Below are 18,958 nucleotides of genomic sequence, written 5' to 3'. Positions count from 1 at the left end.
ACAGTGTTCTGTCAATTTTCTACTGACAGCAAGGTGACCCAGTCACACATACACATTCCTTTTTCTCACATTATCATGCTCCATCATAAGTGACTAGATATAGCTCCCTGAATTTTCTAGAACCATTTCAATTTCAAATACTCCTACATGATATTTATACAGTGGAACATGTGTCATTAAACCCATACTGATGTTTGCTTATAAAATGTGACCACCAAACCTACAAGACTGAGCAAAATACTTTTAAAAATAAAAATAAATTCATGTTCTGATCAGTAAGCCTTGAAGTTCTCCATGAACACATATGCACATGAATAACAGTTTTAAATATACCTATTGCCTCTGTAACATATACAACCTTCCCCTATACAATTTCTTAAAGATCACACAAAATAAACATTCATTTTTATAACGGTCAAAAAATTACAGATCAAAAAGAGGTTTTTTTTTGATATGAATCACCTGTAATCTTACTGAGAGTAAACAAGTTTTCCAAAGGCATTTATACATGATCTCTGAGTATTCTACAGGACACACAGAATAAGCTGATGCATAAATATTCATTTAGTGTAAAGAGAGGCTGTAAACTGATTGGGAAATCAGCTATCAAGACTCAAACTAGTATCCTGCCTCCAACGCTTGGGTTAGTGTGTCTCTTTAGTGTTCCTTTTTAAATTTAAAGGCTTTGTTGATTATGAATACAACTGACAGAGACAGCACATAAAACGTGACAAATCAAATCTGCCTCACATATTTCATCCACGTGCCTCAGTAAGATTACTGGAATCTGAAAGCATGGTTTCCTCACATGAATGGTGTTAGGGCAGCCCTAGTGTGTTGGCTCTTGTTTTGTGTACACATTTCTAGAGAGACTGTTCCTTTGGTATTTTAAATATATAAAGAATATAGAAATAAAGAAAACTGAGACACAGAATATAGAAAGAAATATTCTTTGAGGAATTTAATTCCTTGACATCAAGGAATATAAAGGAAACACCAAAAAAGCACAAACATATAAAAACTGTAAGTATTTTTTGAGAAATAGTAGTATTTTGAAACTGAACTAATGACGTGCCCATGTTCACAAATGTGGAAGACACAATGCCAAGAGTTAAAAATATCAGATATGTTTGTATGTGTATTTATGCATCCTCACATGATGATGCATATTATCAAACCCAAAATGGTATGATTATTCAATAAAAAATAAAAATCAATGAAAAGTCAAATTTTTTTCCTTTGCAAACGAAAAGAACGTGTATCTATATAAGAAGTATTAATTTAAAGAACTTTTTGTCAGAAATACAAAAATAGTCAATTTTATAATGTGAGCTTTACAGCCCAAAGTATACAAATAATAAAAATAGAGCTGATGTAACTTTTTTTTTTTTTTTTGGGTGGCACCCAGGACGTGTAGAAGTTCCAGGGCAAAAGACTGAACCTGCACCACAGCAGCAACCCAGGCTGCTGCAGTGACAATGCCAGATCCTTACCCCCTACACCAAAGGGGAACTCTTTTTTTTTTTTTTATTTTTTGCTATTTTAGAGTCTCACCTGCAGCATATGAAGGTTCCCAAGCTAGGGGTCGAATTGGAGCTACAGATGCTGGCCGTACTCCACAGCCACAGAAATGTGGGATCTGAGCCGCATCTGTGACCTCATGGCAACACCAGAGCCTTAACCCACTAAGCAAGACCAGGCATCAAATCTGCATCCTCGTGGATCCTAGTCAGGTTCGTTAACCACTGAACCAAGAAGGGAACTCCAAAAGGGGAACTCTTGATGTTAAGTATTTTTAATAAGATACAAAGCAAATAAAAATGAAAGAAATAAGCTTTTATACGACTGGCAATGTGGTCTTCTGAAGTGGCTAAGCAAGTCACACAACCTGAACTGGCTGTTTTACAAACTTACTATTCTTGTTATATCATTTATATTCTTAAAGATTTTTCTTCATTTCTAATCCAGTTTTTTTAAAAAAATCTGAGTTTATCTGTAATACACATGTGTGCATCTCTGCGTACACACACATATATATGTGTATATATACTTTACATATATATAGGCATATTATATATATATTTAAAATCATTCATTGGTTTGAAAAATTTCACAGGAGTAGGTATATGGGTATTCTGGTGACTATAACTTGTATAGCAACAAAGCTACATTTTGTTCCCTGCCCTTGTTTGGAGGAGGGAGGAGCTTTTACTCCTTGCCAGAAGCCTAGAAATCACTTGGGAAGAGCAGAAAGTCAGGTGAAGGTAAAAGCCCTGAAGGATGGAGGTGGCTGTGCTGCAGCTATGACTGTGCCAGGTAAGAAGCCTGCCAACTGCACCACCTAGGGGTAGAGCTACCAGACAAGATTTAGAGATTTAGCTGAGCATTATAATCTGCATTGTACATGCCAGTATTTAATCTTCAAGTTTTGACATAGTGATGAAATTGTAAATCCGATCTTTGAGTCTAAAACATAGCATAAGAAAGGATTAATTTTTATTAATAAGGGAGATTTGGCAGTTTGGTGTAACCGGAAGACACATACTCCATGTGCTGCTGGAGGGAAATTCATGTCTGTTATAAGATACACTGTTTCCTCAGATTTTAGCTTTAATAAAATGCATTTGAAGACTATAATTCAATACCCTTAATATTTAGTAATTTAGAAATATACTATTGCTATTTCTTTTCCTCTTTATATACTGTCTTATAAAATTTTTTTTCTATTTATGATTTTAAAAGCCCATAAAATACTATAAGAACTTTTAACCTTTATCTTTAAAACCTGATTATTCTACTAATGAACTAACATAAATTCATGTAAGGTTAGAAACCAAGATAATTGCATCTTTCAACCTTTGCATTTAATCTATTTTAATCAGGGTAGATTAAGGAAGACGAACAGTTCCTATTTTTCCCAAAGGGAAATACTGATTGACAAATTAAAAAAAAAAATACATACTGCATTCCCCAATTAACATCTAAATGTAACATTTGGCATTTTTTCCCAGATGGATTATTATCCATTAGGATTCATTTTAAGTTCAGTTCACTGATGATATGCATTTTGACAGATCTTATTTCAGTCATAACTTATATTTACAACACAGCAAAGTCAAGAGAAAGTGAGCATAAAACAAGGTTTTGCTTTGAGCTGAATATATTTCAGTGGTCAAAACCAGCAAAAATCATGAAGCAATTATTTGCTAGACTGTGAAGAGTATATAAAATAATTGCCTGAAGCTTTTTATATATTTTAAATGGAATTTTAAAAATGCACAAGCTAAAGAACATTATGTGAAAATTGAGAACAATTACTCTAAGAACATTTCTGCATTCAAATTTACAATCTAAAATATACTAAATTGGATACAATATAACCAAGAAATGCCAATTTATATTAATTACAACTGAGAAGGAATATAAAATAAACTTAAGTGTGCAAGAAGAAAATTAAGATATTCTCATCTGACATAGGCAGACTATACATCATTTAGCCATAGTGTCTCTACATGCCAAAAAATTTAGAAATGAAAATATTTAAATGAAAAAAAAAACCCCAAAACCTAAAGACTGAACATAAGAAAATGAAAGAGTGGCCATATATTCTTTCACATGAATGGTGTTTGGAGAGAAGACCACTTCCTATCAATAATGTTCACGCACACATCTGTTGAGGCATACTTGATAACAAAGAATGCACGTATGAGTCCACAAATCAATGCACACACGACTGGCAAAGGTACTTGGAATCCTGAAGGTAAGATAAGGTCTGTTCCCTTCTATTACTTGTTTCTTCCCTCTATTCATTTAGAAAATATTTAGTGAGCATCTACATTGTACCAGGCACTGTTCTAGGCACCAGCAATGCATCAGTGGACAAAACATAAAATCCTTACTATCCTGGAATTTTCACTTGTCAGTATATATTTACTGTCTGCCTATATGATGCTAGTACTGAAATAAGTGCCGTTATGTTCATAATGTTAGGAGAACAGAAATGTCATTCAGCATAACTGTACTCAGTTACAGGTGAGCCATTATGTTGTCTAGGAAATGGGTAAGCTATACCTGCATTTTGACCTGGTTGATAACAGCATGATGATGATAAAAACAGAGCAGCAGTACAAAATACTGTTAAGAATATGCTGACAAGGAAATATAAAATTTAAACACCTCAGCGTATCTTCTAATGTATAGGAAGAGAGGTAAAAAACAAAGCAATCAAGCTGGATTACACTGACAGGGGACTATTTATTAGATTTGGCCCTAATAAGAATTTTCTGAATTATTGTGAATTATCAAATACACAAAGAAAAAATAAGAATCCACTCTATTCCATACTGCAAAACAGAATGATAGTAGATTTTAAGCTCAAAAATCATGATTAAGATCCTTCTTTAGGAGTTCCCGTCGTGGCGCAGTGGTTAACGAATCCGACTAGGAACCATGAGGTTGCGGGTTCGGTCCCTGCCCTTGCTCAGTGGGTTAACGATCAGGGGTTGCCATGAGCTGTGGTGTAGGTTGCAGACGTGGCGTGTAGGTTGCAGACGCGGCTCGGATCCCGCATTGCTGTGGCTCTGGCGTAGGCTAGTGGCTACAGCTCCAATTCGACCCCTAGCCTGGGAACCTCCATATGCCGAGGGAGCGGCCCAAGAAATAGCAAAAAGACAAAAAAAAAAAAAAAAAAAGATCCCTCTTTAGAAACTAGTAAATTGGGACTCAAATTGTTGATAATTTCTGCTAGATTTTGCCTAATAAAATTCATTTATTGTGGAAACTGACAAGTTAGGGAACCAGCATCATAAATTTGATGTCATGTTCACTTCTAAGAATTCCACAATCCTCAAATAATTCTGTATTATAATCTATGTAATAAGGGATAAAGGTAAGTTAGTTTATTAACATTTAAAATATTAGCCATAATTTTTTTTATAAAAACCTCTTCACTAAAATTCTTCCGTACAAATGAAAATCACCAGTTAATAAAATTTAAAATATTCTTAGCAGGTGATTATTAATTGGAATGCATATAATAGCTTATTCCAGTTGTTTGGATAAATCTAAGGAAAATGAGGAGCATCACTAACTTTCCAGGGTTTGAAAAACAGCAGGATCTTCTTACATGTTCAAGTAGAAACAAAACATGACTGGTCGCAGGAACACTGATCCCTTCTCCACTGTTTATAACCCTCTATAAAATCATTTGTATTTCTAAAGACTTGACTATCAATGTGTTGTTTTAAAATAAACTTAATTGAGCTTCAGAGGTGTAATAAAAGTGAGTCAAGATAGCTAGAGAAAGATTATCACTGCATTAGCAACATTTATGCCCACACTTTCTATATACTGAAATGTCTCTGGTAGTTGTAAATAGTATGGAAGAGTTGTCATGCTATATAATAAAAAATACAAAGCCAAAGAGTAAGAAATATTCATCTGTTATTTATGCAGCTTAGTTCAAACATTCATTAACTTCATGAATTAATGAATTAATATCACTCTATGCATTTTACAAGAGAAAATTAAAAAAAACAAACATTTGAAAAGTTTCAAACAAATCAAAATAAAAAATACACAAAATGTTCTTACAGCTATACTATTGTTCATAAAAATACTAAATAAAATGTATAATTCCAGTTAAAATTAAACATATCACATATTTCACCAAACTATATATCTCAAATGAAAGTAAGATGTGAATTGAATATCAAAGCACAACTCCTCTGAAGTCTAAAAGTTTAAAAAAGGTAACTGGAAACTTCAGCATTTTTTTCTTATATCCCTGCACACTTTTTTTTTGTCTTTTTAAGGCCGCACCCATGGCACATAGAGGTTCCCAGGCTAGGGGTCTAGTAGGAGCTGTAGCCGCCAGCCTACACCACAGCCACAGCAACACGGGATCTGAGCCGCGTCTGTGACCTACACCACAGCTCACGACAAGGCCAGATCCTTAACCCACTGAGTGAGGCCAGGGATCTAACCTGCAACCTCCTGGTTCCTAGTCAGATTCGTTTCCAATGCACCACGATGGGAACTCCATCACTGCACACTTTTTAACTAAAAATGAACAACACTTTCACTTGCCATTTTCAAAACATAAACACCAGACAGTCCTCACCCCTCTCCCTAAAACATACATCCTAATAGTATATAGTAAATTAGCCTTTACACACACAACCACAGACTCAAGAGTGACATATTACATACAAATTTTCAGAAAGGGTAAAAATAATATTTCTTATACTTTCAAAAGAAGGGCCAAATATGTATGTTATTTTAGAATTTATAATCTGTAATTTTCACAAAAATTATAGTCATTCTCCAAGTAGGTAACCTGTCCCTTTCTGCCATGATACTTCCCTTTGAAAAGGAAACAAGACAAACTACTTCATCTAAGAACAAATGTGTATGAATATAAGGAAGTATTTAGTATTATGGTAGAATATAAAATTTAAATGTTTGAAAATTCAAGTATTTAAAAAGTATAGTGAAAAGATTTTCTATGAACTAAAATCTTAGGGTTTATTGAAAAATAACAATATTTTATTTCACTTGGATGATCCAATTTTTGACTTTTCAGTTATAAAATATGGGAAGAATTAAAAGTCATGATAATTTACCTTTAAATTTAAGAATACACTGTCAGTTGGGAGGGGAAACTCAATTTATTACTGTATTGTTACTGATATTAATTTGGCAGATCTGTCTAAACAGATTTAAGTCATAGGTCTATTTACTTTTTCCCATATATTCAGAAATCATGACAACAAAATGATTTTTAATTAACATTTTCATTGGTTCCCCCTAAATTTGAACATTTGACAAAAATGTTAATAGTTTCCCAAAATTGTCATCATTCTTCTAACACTTACCAGTATTATAATGATACTGCATCTGTTACAAGTTTAACACTGAAATAACAACAAGACTGTTTTAACTCAATTATTAGCAATTTATGTCTTATTAAAGACTCACTTCTTTTGGCCCAGATTTATTTTTCTTTAGATCTTAGGATCTGAGCCATCTAGGTACCTCATTCACAAGGTAGATGTTACCTGTACATCTTACATAGTCTTACTGGTAAATAAATCATTTCAAACTGTTTATCGTTGTGTTTGGCATTAATCGACTTTTTTTTCCCACTTAAAGAACATTACTGATCATACAAACCAACATGACCATTGCTCTGTCTCAGACCTGAGATGTAGATTACAAATATTTGCTTCAGAGTAAATAAGTACCACGCAAGAAAAATGTAAATCATCAATTACTTTTGACCAATAATTGGCAGCTTGTTATTAACTTGGAAATGTAACTGTACCAAAGCAGTACAAAAACCCAGTAAAGTAGTTTGTTGAGGGCTCTATTTTTAGATATTCCACTGTAAAAATTGCCATTAAGTGATACAGAGATCGTAAGGGGCTTAGAAAGGAAGGTTAAAAAAAAGCAAAATAAATAAGTAAATAAATAAAACAAGCATTTAGAAGCAAGCAACACATGCAGAACAAGCAAGAGATTAGTTTACATGAAGAAGAGGCAACTTACATGGCTGTTGAGAAGAGAGCTTCTGTGAGTGGACAGACCGTCAGACTTTTGCAGCGTCTCAATCGCCATTTCAATCTGATAATAGATGTCATTAAAAAAAGGGCTCAAGACAAGATAGTAATAAAAGGCTCACCAGAGAATTTTTGATAGATTCTTTAAAGTTCAATTTCTTTTTCAATGGTGGCTAATGAATAGCTTTCACTAAATGTGTATTTCCCCCATCCCCCAACCACAGAGAATAACATAAAAATAGCCCCACTAATAATAAGCTCAGCCACAAAAGTAAACCTTGTTGAATATTCTGCAATTATAATCAGAATGGAGACCTGAGGAGCAGGAATCCCCGTGAATTTTTCCAGTTAAAAGAAAACATTCTTGACTTGCATAGCTCAAGATGTGGGATAGTAACCACTCTTTTTCTAAAGAGTCTCCAACCTAAAGAATATTTAATATTTGTTCTATTCTATAACAAAAGATGAATACTGCAGATTCTATTAACATGCATTATTATTTTAATGCAAATGTACAAAGACTTCTTCATTAGTGATCAAAAGCTACTAAATCTATCCATCCCTCTCTTAACCCTAAATTAAAATTTGGAAGTAGAGGCTCATTAGTATGAACAAACTTTAAGTTGTAATCATGGTCCCTACATTTTATTTTAAGATATGGTGGTGAGGCAGAGCTATTAGAAATGATAGCAGAAATGGAATGTAGAAGAGAAAAGAATTCAGAGCCAACAAAGGAAAGAGACAACCACAGAAACAGTTTTATTCCAGGTAATTCAGCATATCATGAGCAATCATAACATCTTAATTAAGTAGTAAGTGCCAATAATAAATGAAATGCACTCTTGATAACCCCACATTTAATGATAACTATCTCTCAGCTTCTAGCACTATGGCACATACTGTAAGATCAGTTTCCAAACACCCTGTATTTGATTACTGGATTCTATTAACAATATTAACTAAACCTAAATTAAAATATCACACTATTTAAGAAAAAATCATTATTTTTATTTTTGCTATCTAATCAAATCAATACGCACATAAGCACTTATAAAAATATTTCATGCTTTCAAACATAGAAAACTTATATTTTATGTTGGCTATGGAAATTAATGATGCCTTGAGACTGGCTGCCTTCCCCAACCAAAAAACAGAAAGAAAAAGATGAATGACAAAATCCATAGCAGAGCAAAATCTTTTTTTTTTTTTCCTTTCAGGTTTCCAATTTTTATGCTGAAACACCTTATATGTAACATTCAGTCTCAATTATGTTAACATTAAATTTAATTTTCTTGGGAATTAGTAGGTTTAATTTTATATTTCCCCATTTTACTAGTTATTCATCCATAGAGTTAATAAAATGTAATAGAAGAATGATACAGTACTAATTAAAGAAAAATACTCAACATATATATTAAAATAATTCATAATACAATTTATTAAATTGTTAAATTTTTTTAGATCGTAAAACTTAGTAAACTGGTTTCTGAAACACTTCCTGCCAGATGGAATGTTAATGCAGTTCATCATTATACTTCAAAATAAACTGAAGAAGATGAAAAAAAATTACAGAAAGAGTAATGTAAATGTAATGAGTAAACAAGCATTTTACCAAAATGTTAAACTGCAAAACTATAAAGGACTTCAGTATTACATCTCTTAAAAGGTATCAATAAGTGCTATTTTCAGAGAGAAAACATATCAAAAGACAGCTGCAAAGTCTCATCCTCATGTGACTTTAAATTACTTCTAGGAAGAATTTGCTCAAAACTAATTTGCTGTAATGTCTGCATTTTCTTTAAAGTTTGAGTGTGAAAGATTTGCAGTTAGATTTTGGTCTACCTAAATCTATTTTATTTTTAAATGATCTGTATCTTGTGATTTTTAGATGTGGTTTAGATGAAGGTAAAAAAATATCAAAAATAAAACAGCTGAGCAATAATGAGGGAGAAATCCACATCTAGGTTTGTTAATCAGTAATTTTCTTTATGACTAAAGGATTCATGGTGGCTGTTTTTGACAACTAAAAGTCAATATGATAAATAAACATTTTCCATTTTCTTCCTAAATGAATTGAGCTTTAGACTGTGAGTATACCTTAGCTTTGGGGGGAAAATCAATTCTCTGAATTGGTACAGCATACAGTACAGGTACAGCACCTAGCTGTCTCTTACGAAACAATCATCCTAGTACTGAGCTGACAACAGTACACATAACCACTCCATGATTATCGAGTGCTAGGATACATGGGGCTTGGGAGTTTAGGCTGGTTCACGATGATCCTGGACTATTGCCTCATAATCAGATAAGAAACTATGGCAACTCCTCTGAGATCAAATAGTGGGATGCTCCATTTGAGACGAGATGTTCAGCCTGGAAGACAGGCTTAGAGCATTAAGTGAGATTATCGAAGTGAGTGAGACTTAGAAACTCCCTATCTGAAAGATCAGGTAAGAAATTGACATCCATACCAGCCACAATGGGAACATGAATTCTTAGAAAAATCAGTATTTTCTCGAAGATTAAAAAAAAAAAGATCCTTAGCAATCAATATACTTGGAATTAATGAAAATCCTCAAATTCACCAGCTAAACCAGAATTTCCATGAGAAAGGGTGATTATCAGTCAAAAAGAGAAATCCTTGGTCCAGGGCTCCTGCAGAAACATTTTCGGAGTACTGGAAGACCTCTGGGGCAGAAAAGTGAAAGAGATCAATGAAAAATTTTCTAGCTATAGGAACTGTAAGTGTGAGACCACCAGCATCAGATACTACCTGGACAGAATGCCTGACAAAGTCTGAAGAGTCAGAGCTCAGGTAATGTGGAGAGCTTCCTACCCGCATAGGCCAGGTTTCTTTCTGGCCACACATTAGCAGGAAGACAAAAGACCTCTTTGCACTGTGCCACATGTCAAGGCTGTATGAAGCATAATTTGAAAAATCAGACCTGGTTGGAGTACTTGCTGAGAGTAGTTTACAAAGAAGACTCTTCAGAGAAACTTAGAGAGTACAGAGACACCCATGAGTGAAGCTTAATTTGGGTGAAGAAGAGAGGAAGGTAACCCTAGTTGCTAAAAGAAAACAATGTTTGGGCTTGTTTCACCAGTTAGGAATCAGAGAATTAAGGTAAATACAAGTGTGACTCTGCTCGTCCAACCAAACACTGAATTCTCAAAAGACAGAATCCCAGGGAATGATGTAAGTGGTTTCCCTCATTTGGGCAAAAGGGTCTCCATACTAAGCATGGAGCGCTAGTTAAAGACTGTGCCAACTATTGTTCTTTTGGAACAGAAAGTAGCATGGTCACAAGTACAGTAAAAATATGACCACACTGTAACATCAGACCTTAGCTCTTGTATGGTGGATTGAATTCAAGGAAAAAAATACATAGGCTCTATAAGGCCAAAAAAAACTCTATTTGTTTTCAGTATAGGAAGTATGGACATCTATGGCGGACTGTAGCAGTGAAGGAAATCTTCCATTTTTTTCCTCAGGAATTAGGATCAGAAATTCAATAGAGGCCAGGGAGAAGTTATATTTCATATCTAGGAGAGAAAAAAAAAAGTTCAATGGAGCCCCTACAAAGTTACAACAAACCCTCTAGGAAGGACCTGAAGGGGATAGGGCATATATTACCTGATGGGGGGGAGAGAGACGCAATATGATAAATATGTGGTCTAAAACTCAGGCTGCAAACTCTTGGGTTGTTGAAATGCTAATGCTTCCATGTTGGAATCAAGGGACAGGTAGAGAGTCTCCAAGAACTTAGGGTGGCAGAAGCTTGTGAACAGATACCCAACCAAGAATCAGTGTCCCAAAAAGGACTGCAAAAAAAAAAGTCACACCCAAGCTCTTAGGAAAAGAGGATGGGAAATCAGAGAAGAAGGGCCAAATGATGTATGGAAGTCCAGTAAATATTGTGTTTATATTCTCTTTTCCCAAGCTGAAAGAAGAGGATCAATATTCTACCTTTACTAAGGCAGCAAATATTTTTAAAGAGAAAAAAATGTAACAAGAAAAATTATTTCCCTATTATTTATATATAATTCCCCATCATTATTTATATTGGTACTTATAGTTGCCCATTGTCCTTTAAGGAAGGGGGTATTTGTCATAGGATGGCCACTTATTTTGCAGTGTTGCTACCAGGCTTAAGTGCTCTGCTGAAGGGTTGAGAGGTGTGAGGAGACAGGGATCTGGGAAGACCAGAGGTGAATGCTCACTGGCAGAATGAATGTACAGACTAAGGAAGATAGGTGATGCAAAGAGGCTTTGAGGGACTGTGTTCTGGAGAGTGTGATGCTAAACCATAAGCTGTTTCCTCCTCAAAATCTTCAGAAAAATCGATGCCACTCATAGATACTTCAAGTGCAGCAAATCAAGACTGGCTGGAGCATGGGATTCATTAAAGGGCAGCCGATTATGTCAAAAAGGCAGGGGAATGTGGAGAGGTGCTGAGTCTTTTGCATGAGTTATGTCGGGCAAAAAGAAGGCTCCTCTGTTCAGGTGATTTATATATACATTTATGAACATCTATGCGATGGCCCAAAAAGAATATATGTGGATAATTTCTCTTAATGTAAATATCGACCAATTACACACCAATAAGACAGGAGGAAAAAGAACAATTATATCATCTTACTCATTGTCTTTATAGGTCAAGGCATATTCTCTTGAGCCTGAAATGGCTTTTTAATCATTTTTAAAGACTAAAGGTCAAGATTGATATATTCAACTACCACTATAATTAAAATTGGTCTCATGGTAGAAATTATTTCCTTTCTATACTGTTTAAAAAAGTGATTTAAAAATAGAAGTAATACTATAATGCTTTATGATTTATAAAGCCCTTTTCCATTAATTCTCATTAGATCATCACAACTTTGTGAAATAGCAAAGGCAAGCAATATTACCTCCTCACAGATTAGAAAATCAAGACTCTCTGGGACTGAGGTATACTTTCTTGAGATTACATAGGTATTAACTATGAGATTGGAATCCAAGATTTATCGCTCTAAGTTCCACATTATTTCCATTTTATACAAATATAACATGAATATAAATCAAATGGAAATATCTAAAATTGCTTTAATGAAACTATCTTCTGAGGATTGGCTTAAAAATTAAAATCTGCTAAATGAGTTACTGTTAAAAGATTTATTTTCTAATAGGAAAGGGTTTAAATATGGTGAATAAACGTTACTTGAAAATGATTCCAAAGTGACCTAATTACAAAGCAACAAAAAGTTTTGAATGGATAAATTTTACTGATCATAAAAAGTTATATAATGAATATATCTTCCTATTAATACAGGTTATTCTGTTAATCTCAGCAGTTCAATACTTTCTTAGAGAAAGAGCATTTCTGTTTTCTTGTAAAAGAATGGTAAATTCTTCAGAGAAACCCAATGAAGAAGACATAGTTAAGAGTAGAAATTTCCTCTGGGGTAATTTCTCTCCTGAACTCTAAGACTTTACATTTTGCTTGTATTTGAGATCAAGTAAGATGGAAATATTGCTACTTGGTGGCTTGTTCAGAAAGAGTATCTGTGATTGCTGACATGAACATGTGACCACTGCCCTTATACTTGTTAGAAATGACCACCTCCTAAGTGTGTTTTGGGTAGTAGGGGACTTCCAACAGGAAGTACATCAACCAGGAACACAAAGAAAAACCATTTTTGCTTTACATTAGTCTACATAATCACTACAACACTGGATTTTTGTTTGTTTGTTTTTGTTTTTTGCTTTTTAGGGCCACACTTGTGGCATATGGAGGTTCCCAGGCTAGGGGTCAAATTGGAGCTACAGCTGCAGGCCTATACCACAGCCACAGCAACGTGGGATCTGAGCCACATCTGTGACCTACACCACAGCTCAGGGCAATGCTGGATCCTTAACCCACTGAGCGAGGCGAGGAATCAAACCTGCAACCTCATGGTTACTAGTTGGGAACTCCACAACACATGTTTCCTGTTTTTGTTTTTGTTTTTCCCCCAACTCTGGTCCTAGACACTTGTTAGAATCATCTCGGCACTTGTAAGAATCATTAGGGCACAAACAAACAAACAAAAAAAAACGGAGATTGCATGCATTGTGTGTGTGTGTGTGTGTGCATATACATATATATGCAACTAATGTTGCATTCTAATGTTTCGATCTCTTCAATTTGTCCAAAGCAGCACTTTTCAGAATGTAAGGTTTACACATTAGTAGTTTATGAAATCAATTACCCAGGCTGGTGTTTTTTAAAAATTAAAGAAATCAATAAAGTATAAAATACTCAGATGTTCTGCCACACAGGATGGGTAAGTATTGTTTCCTGGAACTTGGTTGCAAGTCCTCTATATAGGAATGGATATATGTATGGTTATATTATGTGTGTGAGTACTCAGCCACAATTAAAGGTGATTTCTTATTGTAGATTGTGGCCCCCAAACTTGAATGCTCTGCACTAAGCAATGGGATCAGTTCCTTTCTTAATTGGATACCTCTAAGAATCTACAGGTCTGTTGGGCCCAGTTGTCCTTGTAATGCAGATAGAAACAGCCCCCTGAGGCCAAAGCTGTGACAGTGATAGTGCTTTGTAAGTTGTACATTTGAGTGATAGAGAAATCAACTTGTGAACATGTCACTCCACAGCAATATTGAAAAGAAGCCTAAGTGTGAGAGATTCAGGACAGGTTGTTCCTTACCTCTTAAAAAAAATTAAAAATACCCAGAAAACACACCTAGCCAGCTTTGCTTGTCATCTCCTCTTGAACTAGAAAGTAGCTAAGACAAAATATTAACGTTATAGCATTTATAGCAAAGAAGTTGTAAGTCTTGCAAATGTTTAACTACATGGAATATTTTTTAGTCACTGATAATTTTAAGACATCTAGAGAAAAAAAAATTATTATGCTTTCAACATGAAGTTTGGCAATTTTGTACCACCTATTTTGAAATATTTCTAAGGAAAAAAAAATTTAGAGAAGAAACTGGCACGAATTGATTGTGTTCTGAAAACATTTGGTTAAACTTGATGATCTGAAACCAAGACTGCTGTATTGGGCCTCCTCTGATCACTCTGTACAGCCCACATCCCTCCACCCTCTGCAGGACTCTATGAGACTGGCATCACTGGTGTGTGACAATAAAAGCATTTTTGAGATAACAACGGCATAAGCAGTCGGGCTACAGTTACCCTTCAGGAATCTGTGGGTTACAGTTCAGTGATAGGATTTAAGGCAGAGTTTAAGTTTTCAAATGTAAGAGTTCAAATTTGCCTTTTGCAGATTATTCTGAGTACTAAGAACATTTTCACTTTGTATTTAGTTTAATCACTGATACAGAGGTTTTCTCAACTTGTGATTCTGGATCAGTATTATCAGAATCACCTGGTGCTATCAAGAAATGCAAATCTCAGGTCCCTCTCTGCACCAAATCAAAAATCCTTGGGGTGGGGTCCAGCGATGCATTTAACTGATGCTCGAGACAATGTACACTCAAGTTTAAGGAACAATGTACTAAAACATGACGAGATATTTCTTCTTTGCTAGAATCAGAATGTAATGAATACTTCTGGGAGAACAAGCAGGGAGGTAGAGTGCATCCTTATAATGCTAGTAACTTCATTTAAAGAATAATTTTAAAGTTTAAATATTATTTGTTTTTTGATTCTTTTTCATTCTCTCATTATCCAATCTCACCCAACCTACAGGCAATTCTGTAATTTATATTGTAACATAATCAGAAGATAAGCACAATTTTGGTGAATCTAAAATTAATCAATTTACAACATAATGTGGTGATAAAGAAAATGAAACTAACCACTTAAAAGAAGTTTGGGGGCTATTTGTGGATTTCCATTTTTGCCTTGGAGGGTTAGGTACATTTCAGTGATGGAAATAGCTCAATCACCCTTATTGTAAACCTTTATATTCACAGAAACACAGTGCCTGGTCAATAGTAATGGCTCAATAAATGTTTGAGAGAGTGAGTGATTAAAGAGAATAATTCAGACTCTAAGTACATGAATTCTAATACCAAAATGTTGAATAATAAGGATGCCTCTAGAAATCATTACAAAACTTAATGTGTGTTTTCATTCTCTAAACTTTCAACCATCTAATAAAAGGAGAACGTTTTCTAAAACCTAGGATCAAAGTTTAATTTCCAGAATGATACCTCCTAGACATTCTTTATACTGGATGCTAAAGAAAGGGTTGTTTCAGTTACATGCATTCTGGGAGCATGACCAGATAGACACACCTTAAAATCACTAAGAACTTGCCTGATAGATTTTTTAAAAAATCACTTTTTTTTGAATAGATAATATATTCACATGCCTCCCACCCTTTTTTCTTTCAAGCATTCTTCTAGAGATACCTTTGTACTTATATAAGTGTATACACATGTGTGTTTTTATTTAAACACATGCACAGACATACACATCTCTTTGCTTTTTCCCTTAAGAATATTGGAGATCTTTCCTCTACCTATCTATCCATCCATCTGTCTCCCTGTTTACATAAATACACACACACACACACACACACACACACACTCACATACATACACACACCACTTCACTCTTTTTAATGGTTGCATAAAATTCCACTGAATGGACAAATGCACAAAAACATATTTAACTATTTCTCTGTTGTTCAACAATTAGACTTCTTCCAATCTTTTACTAACATAAATAATTCTACGATGAATATAGTTGTTTAGAGAGCATTTCACATATCTAAGCATATTATCGGTAGGTTAAATTCCTAGAAGTAGTCTGAGTCAAAGGATATGTGTATTTTAAATTTTGATAAAAATTTCCATGTTGTTCTCCAACCTTGTGCCAATTTTGATTCCTATGACCAATGAAAGAGACTGCCTGTTTCTTTACACCTTTGCCAAGGCTTACTAATTCTTTAGTTTTACCTTGTGAGAAATGAAAAATGGTATCGCTTTTTAGTTTATTTTTCATTTCCTCTTCAATGGACCGCTTGTTCAAATGCTTTCCTCATTTTTGGTCTTTTTTTTGTTTGTTTCTGAAGAATTTATAGGAATAGTCTATACATCAAATTTATGTTTTGAATATAATGTTTCAAAACTTTACAGGAGGTTATTGTTTCACTTTTGCCTTTGCTGTGGTTTCTGTCATATGGAATGTTTTTACTTTTACATAGTGCTTATATCAATGAATTTTTTTGCCGCTTCTGAATTTTATATCATGCTACCCCACAATAAGAGAATAATAATAAAATACATTTTTCCACCCAAGTGAAATTAATTTTAATTTTTAACGTTTTGCCTTTTGTCTTTTTAGGGCCACACCTGTGGCATATGGAGGTTCCCAGGTTAGGGATCGAATCAGAGCTACAGCTGCCAGGCTACACCACAGCCACAGCAACGCAGGATCCAAGCTGCACCTGCGACCTACACCACAGCTCACAGTAGTGACAGATCCTTAACCCACTGAGCAGGTCCAGGGATTGAAATCGGGTCCTCATGGATACTAGTTGGGCTCATTAACCATTGAGCCCCAACAGGAACTCCTGAAATCAATTTTTAAATATGAGGTAATGTATGGAACCAATCTGATTTTCTTTTTTAAATAGTTATCCAGTTTTTCCAAATATCATTTATCAATAATTCATCATTTCTCTACTGAAAGGCAATGCCACCTTTATCATACACTATATTCCTACATACATTTGGCCTATTTATGGTCTTTAATACTGGTCTATTCATGTGCCTAAATAATTTTGTTTTAATTATTAATTTTTTTATTTTATTTTTTTTGCCACATCTGTGGCATATAAAAGCTCCTAGGCCAGGGATCAAACCCACACCACAGCAGTGATCTGAGCCACTGCAGTGATAATGCTGGATCCTTAACCCACTGTTCCACAAAGGAACACTTAATTATTAACTTTATATATGTTTGAATAACTGTAGGGATGCTTGTGTCCCATTCCATCCATCATTTTTCCTTTTACAAAATTTTCTTCACTATTCTTTACATAAACAGCCTTCCTTATAAAAGAAAAAAAATCTATTGGTATCTTGATTGGGAGCATATTAAAGTTTTCTGAAGTTAATTTAAGGAGATTTGGCATTCTCATTGTGGCTCAGTGGTAACGAACCTGACTATTATCCATAAGGATGCGGGTTTTTATCCCTGGCCTTGTTCAGTGGGTTAAGGATCCGGCGTTTCTGTGAGCTGTGGTGCAGTTTTCAGATATGGCTTGAATCTGGTGTTGCTATGGCTGTGGAGTAGGCTGGCACTTGTAGCTACAATTCCACTCCTAGACTGGAAACTTCCGTACGCCGCAGGTGCAGCCATAAAATGCAAGGAAGGAAAACTTAGGAAGAATCAGATTGATTGATACTGAAACTTCTTTTTCAATTATTCAAGCTTCTTTTTGTGTCCCTTACAAACTTTAAAATGTTTTATTCAGCAGCTGGATCTTGCATATATATTGTTAGTTTACTGTCTAATATATTTTTAATTTATTGTAAATGATATTTGCTTATATGATTTTCTAACTACTGTTACTTGTGTCTAAAAATGCTATGGAGTTCTTTATACATTAATTTTGTACCTTACAGTTCTTTCATTATTTGTTATAGTTATTCATTTGATTCTCTGTGATTTTTATCAGGTATATAATCATATCATCTGCAAATTCTGACCTTTTTACTTCCTTTCTATTTTTATATTTTATTTCATTTTCTTGTCTAACTGCATCTTTCCTATAACTTTGAAAGCACAATTAAAAATCACATCTTCCTTTTTTACAAGGCAGATGGGAAAGGTTACTAAAACTTATATCTGATAATTTTAAACTAAAGGGGTTAAATTATTTTAACATTCTATAGTCAGATAACAAAATCCCTAACCCATGAAATTTGGGGGCACCAACCATTGTAATTTTAAGAAATCTAGATTTTAAAATAAACCAAATACTTCTGTGGTCAATAAAAAGAACTATAGTTATGTATGCTGAGAAAATGGTAACCAAATCACATACTTTTGGAGGATGAACTCATAACCATGGGAACATGGAAAAATTCCCACTCATTTGAGAATTGGCAATTTGTCATAGGCATTGTGTTGTCTTTTTTCTCATTAAATTAAAAGACATGGGCCAATGGAACAGGCAGTATTAAAATTTATGGGTCTAATACCAACTCATATGTAACTCACAGATGACACTATTTTAATTTGCCACCAATATATTTCATATTTTATCTGGATTAGCTAGTCTCTATGAATTGAATTACTGATTTTTTTCCTTTAAAATCTATAGTAGTTTCAAACTAGGACATTAACTTGCAATTTGATTTATAAATATAAGGATCAAACAAAAATTATCAAACAGGTAACCTGGAACATAGTTTACTTCCATATTTACAA

The 18,958-nt window shown here is 34.3% G+C and overlaps 1 protein-coding gene across 24 annotated transcripts in view; it reads right to left on the bottom strand.

Moving 5' to 3' along the window:
* The window catches only part of RFX3 (regulatory factor X3), a 306,998-nt gene that overhangs the window by 80,017 nt on the left and 208,023 nt on the right, over window positions 1–18,958 (bottom strand). For 15 of the 24 annotated variants that reach the window (XM_021064169.2, XM_021064230.2, XM_084986744.1 and 12 more), the window contains one exon: window positions 7,549–7,623. The exons of the other annotated variants lie outside the window; for them this stretch is intronic. In XM_021064169.2, coding sequence (XP_020919828.1) covers window positions 7,549–7,623 — 75 coding nt within the window. The remainder of the gene's footprint in view (window positions 1–7,548; window positions 7,624–18,958) is intronic. 24 annotated transcript variants of the gene reach the window in all.

The sequence above is a fragment of the Sus scrofa genome, chromosome 1, assembly GCF_054392235.1.
Source record: "Sus scrofa isolate SSC_HxYL_T2T_F1_AM1 chromosome 1, Sscrofa_HxYL_maternal_Yorkshire_Landrace_v2.0, whole genome shotgun sequence".
In the NCBI taxonomy this organism is placed as follows: Eukaryota; Metazoa; Chordata; class Mammalia; order Artiodactyla; family Suidae; genus Sus; species Sus scrofa.
This window is presented reverse-complemented; position numbering and strand designations above follow the sequence as displayed.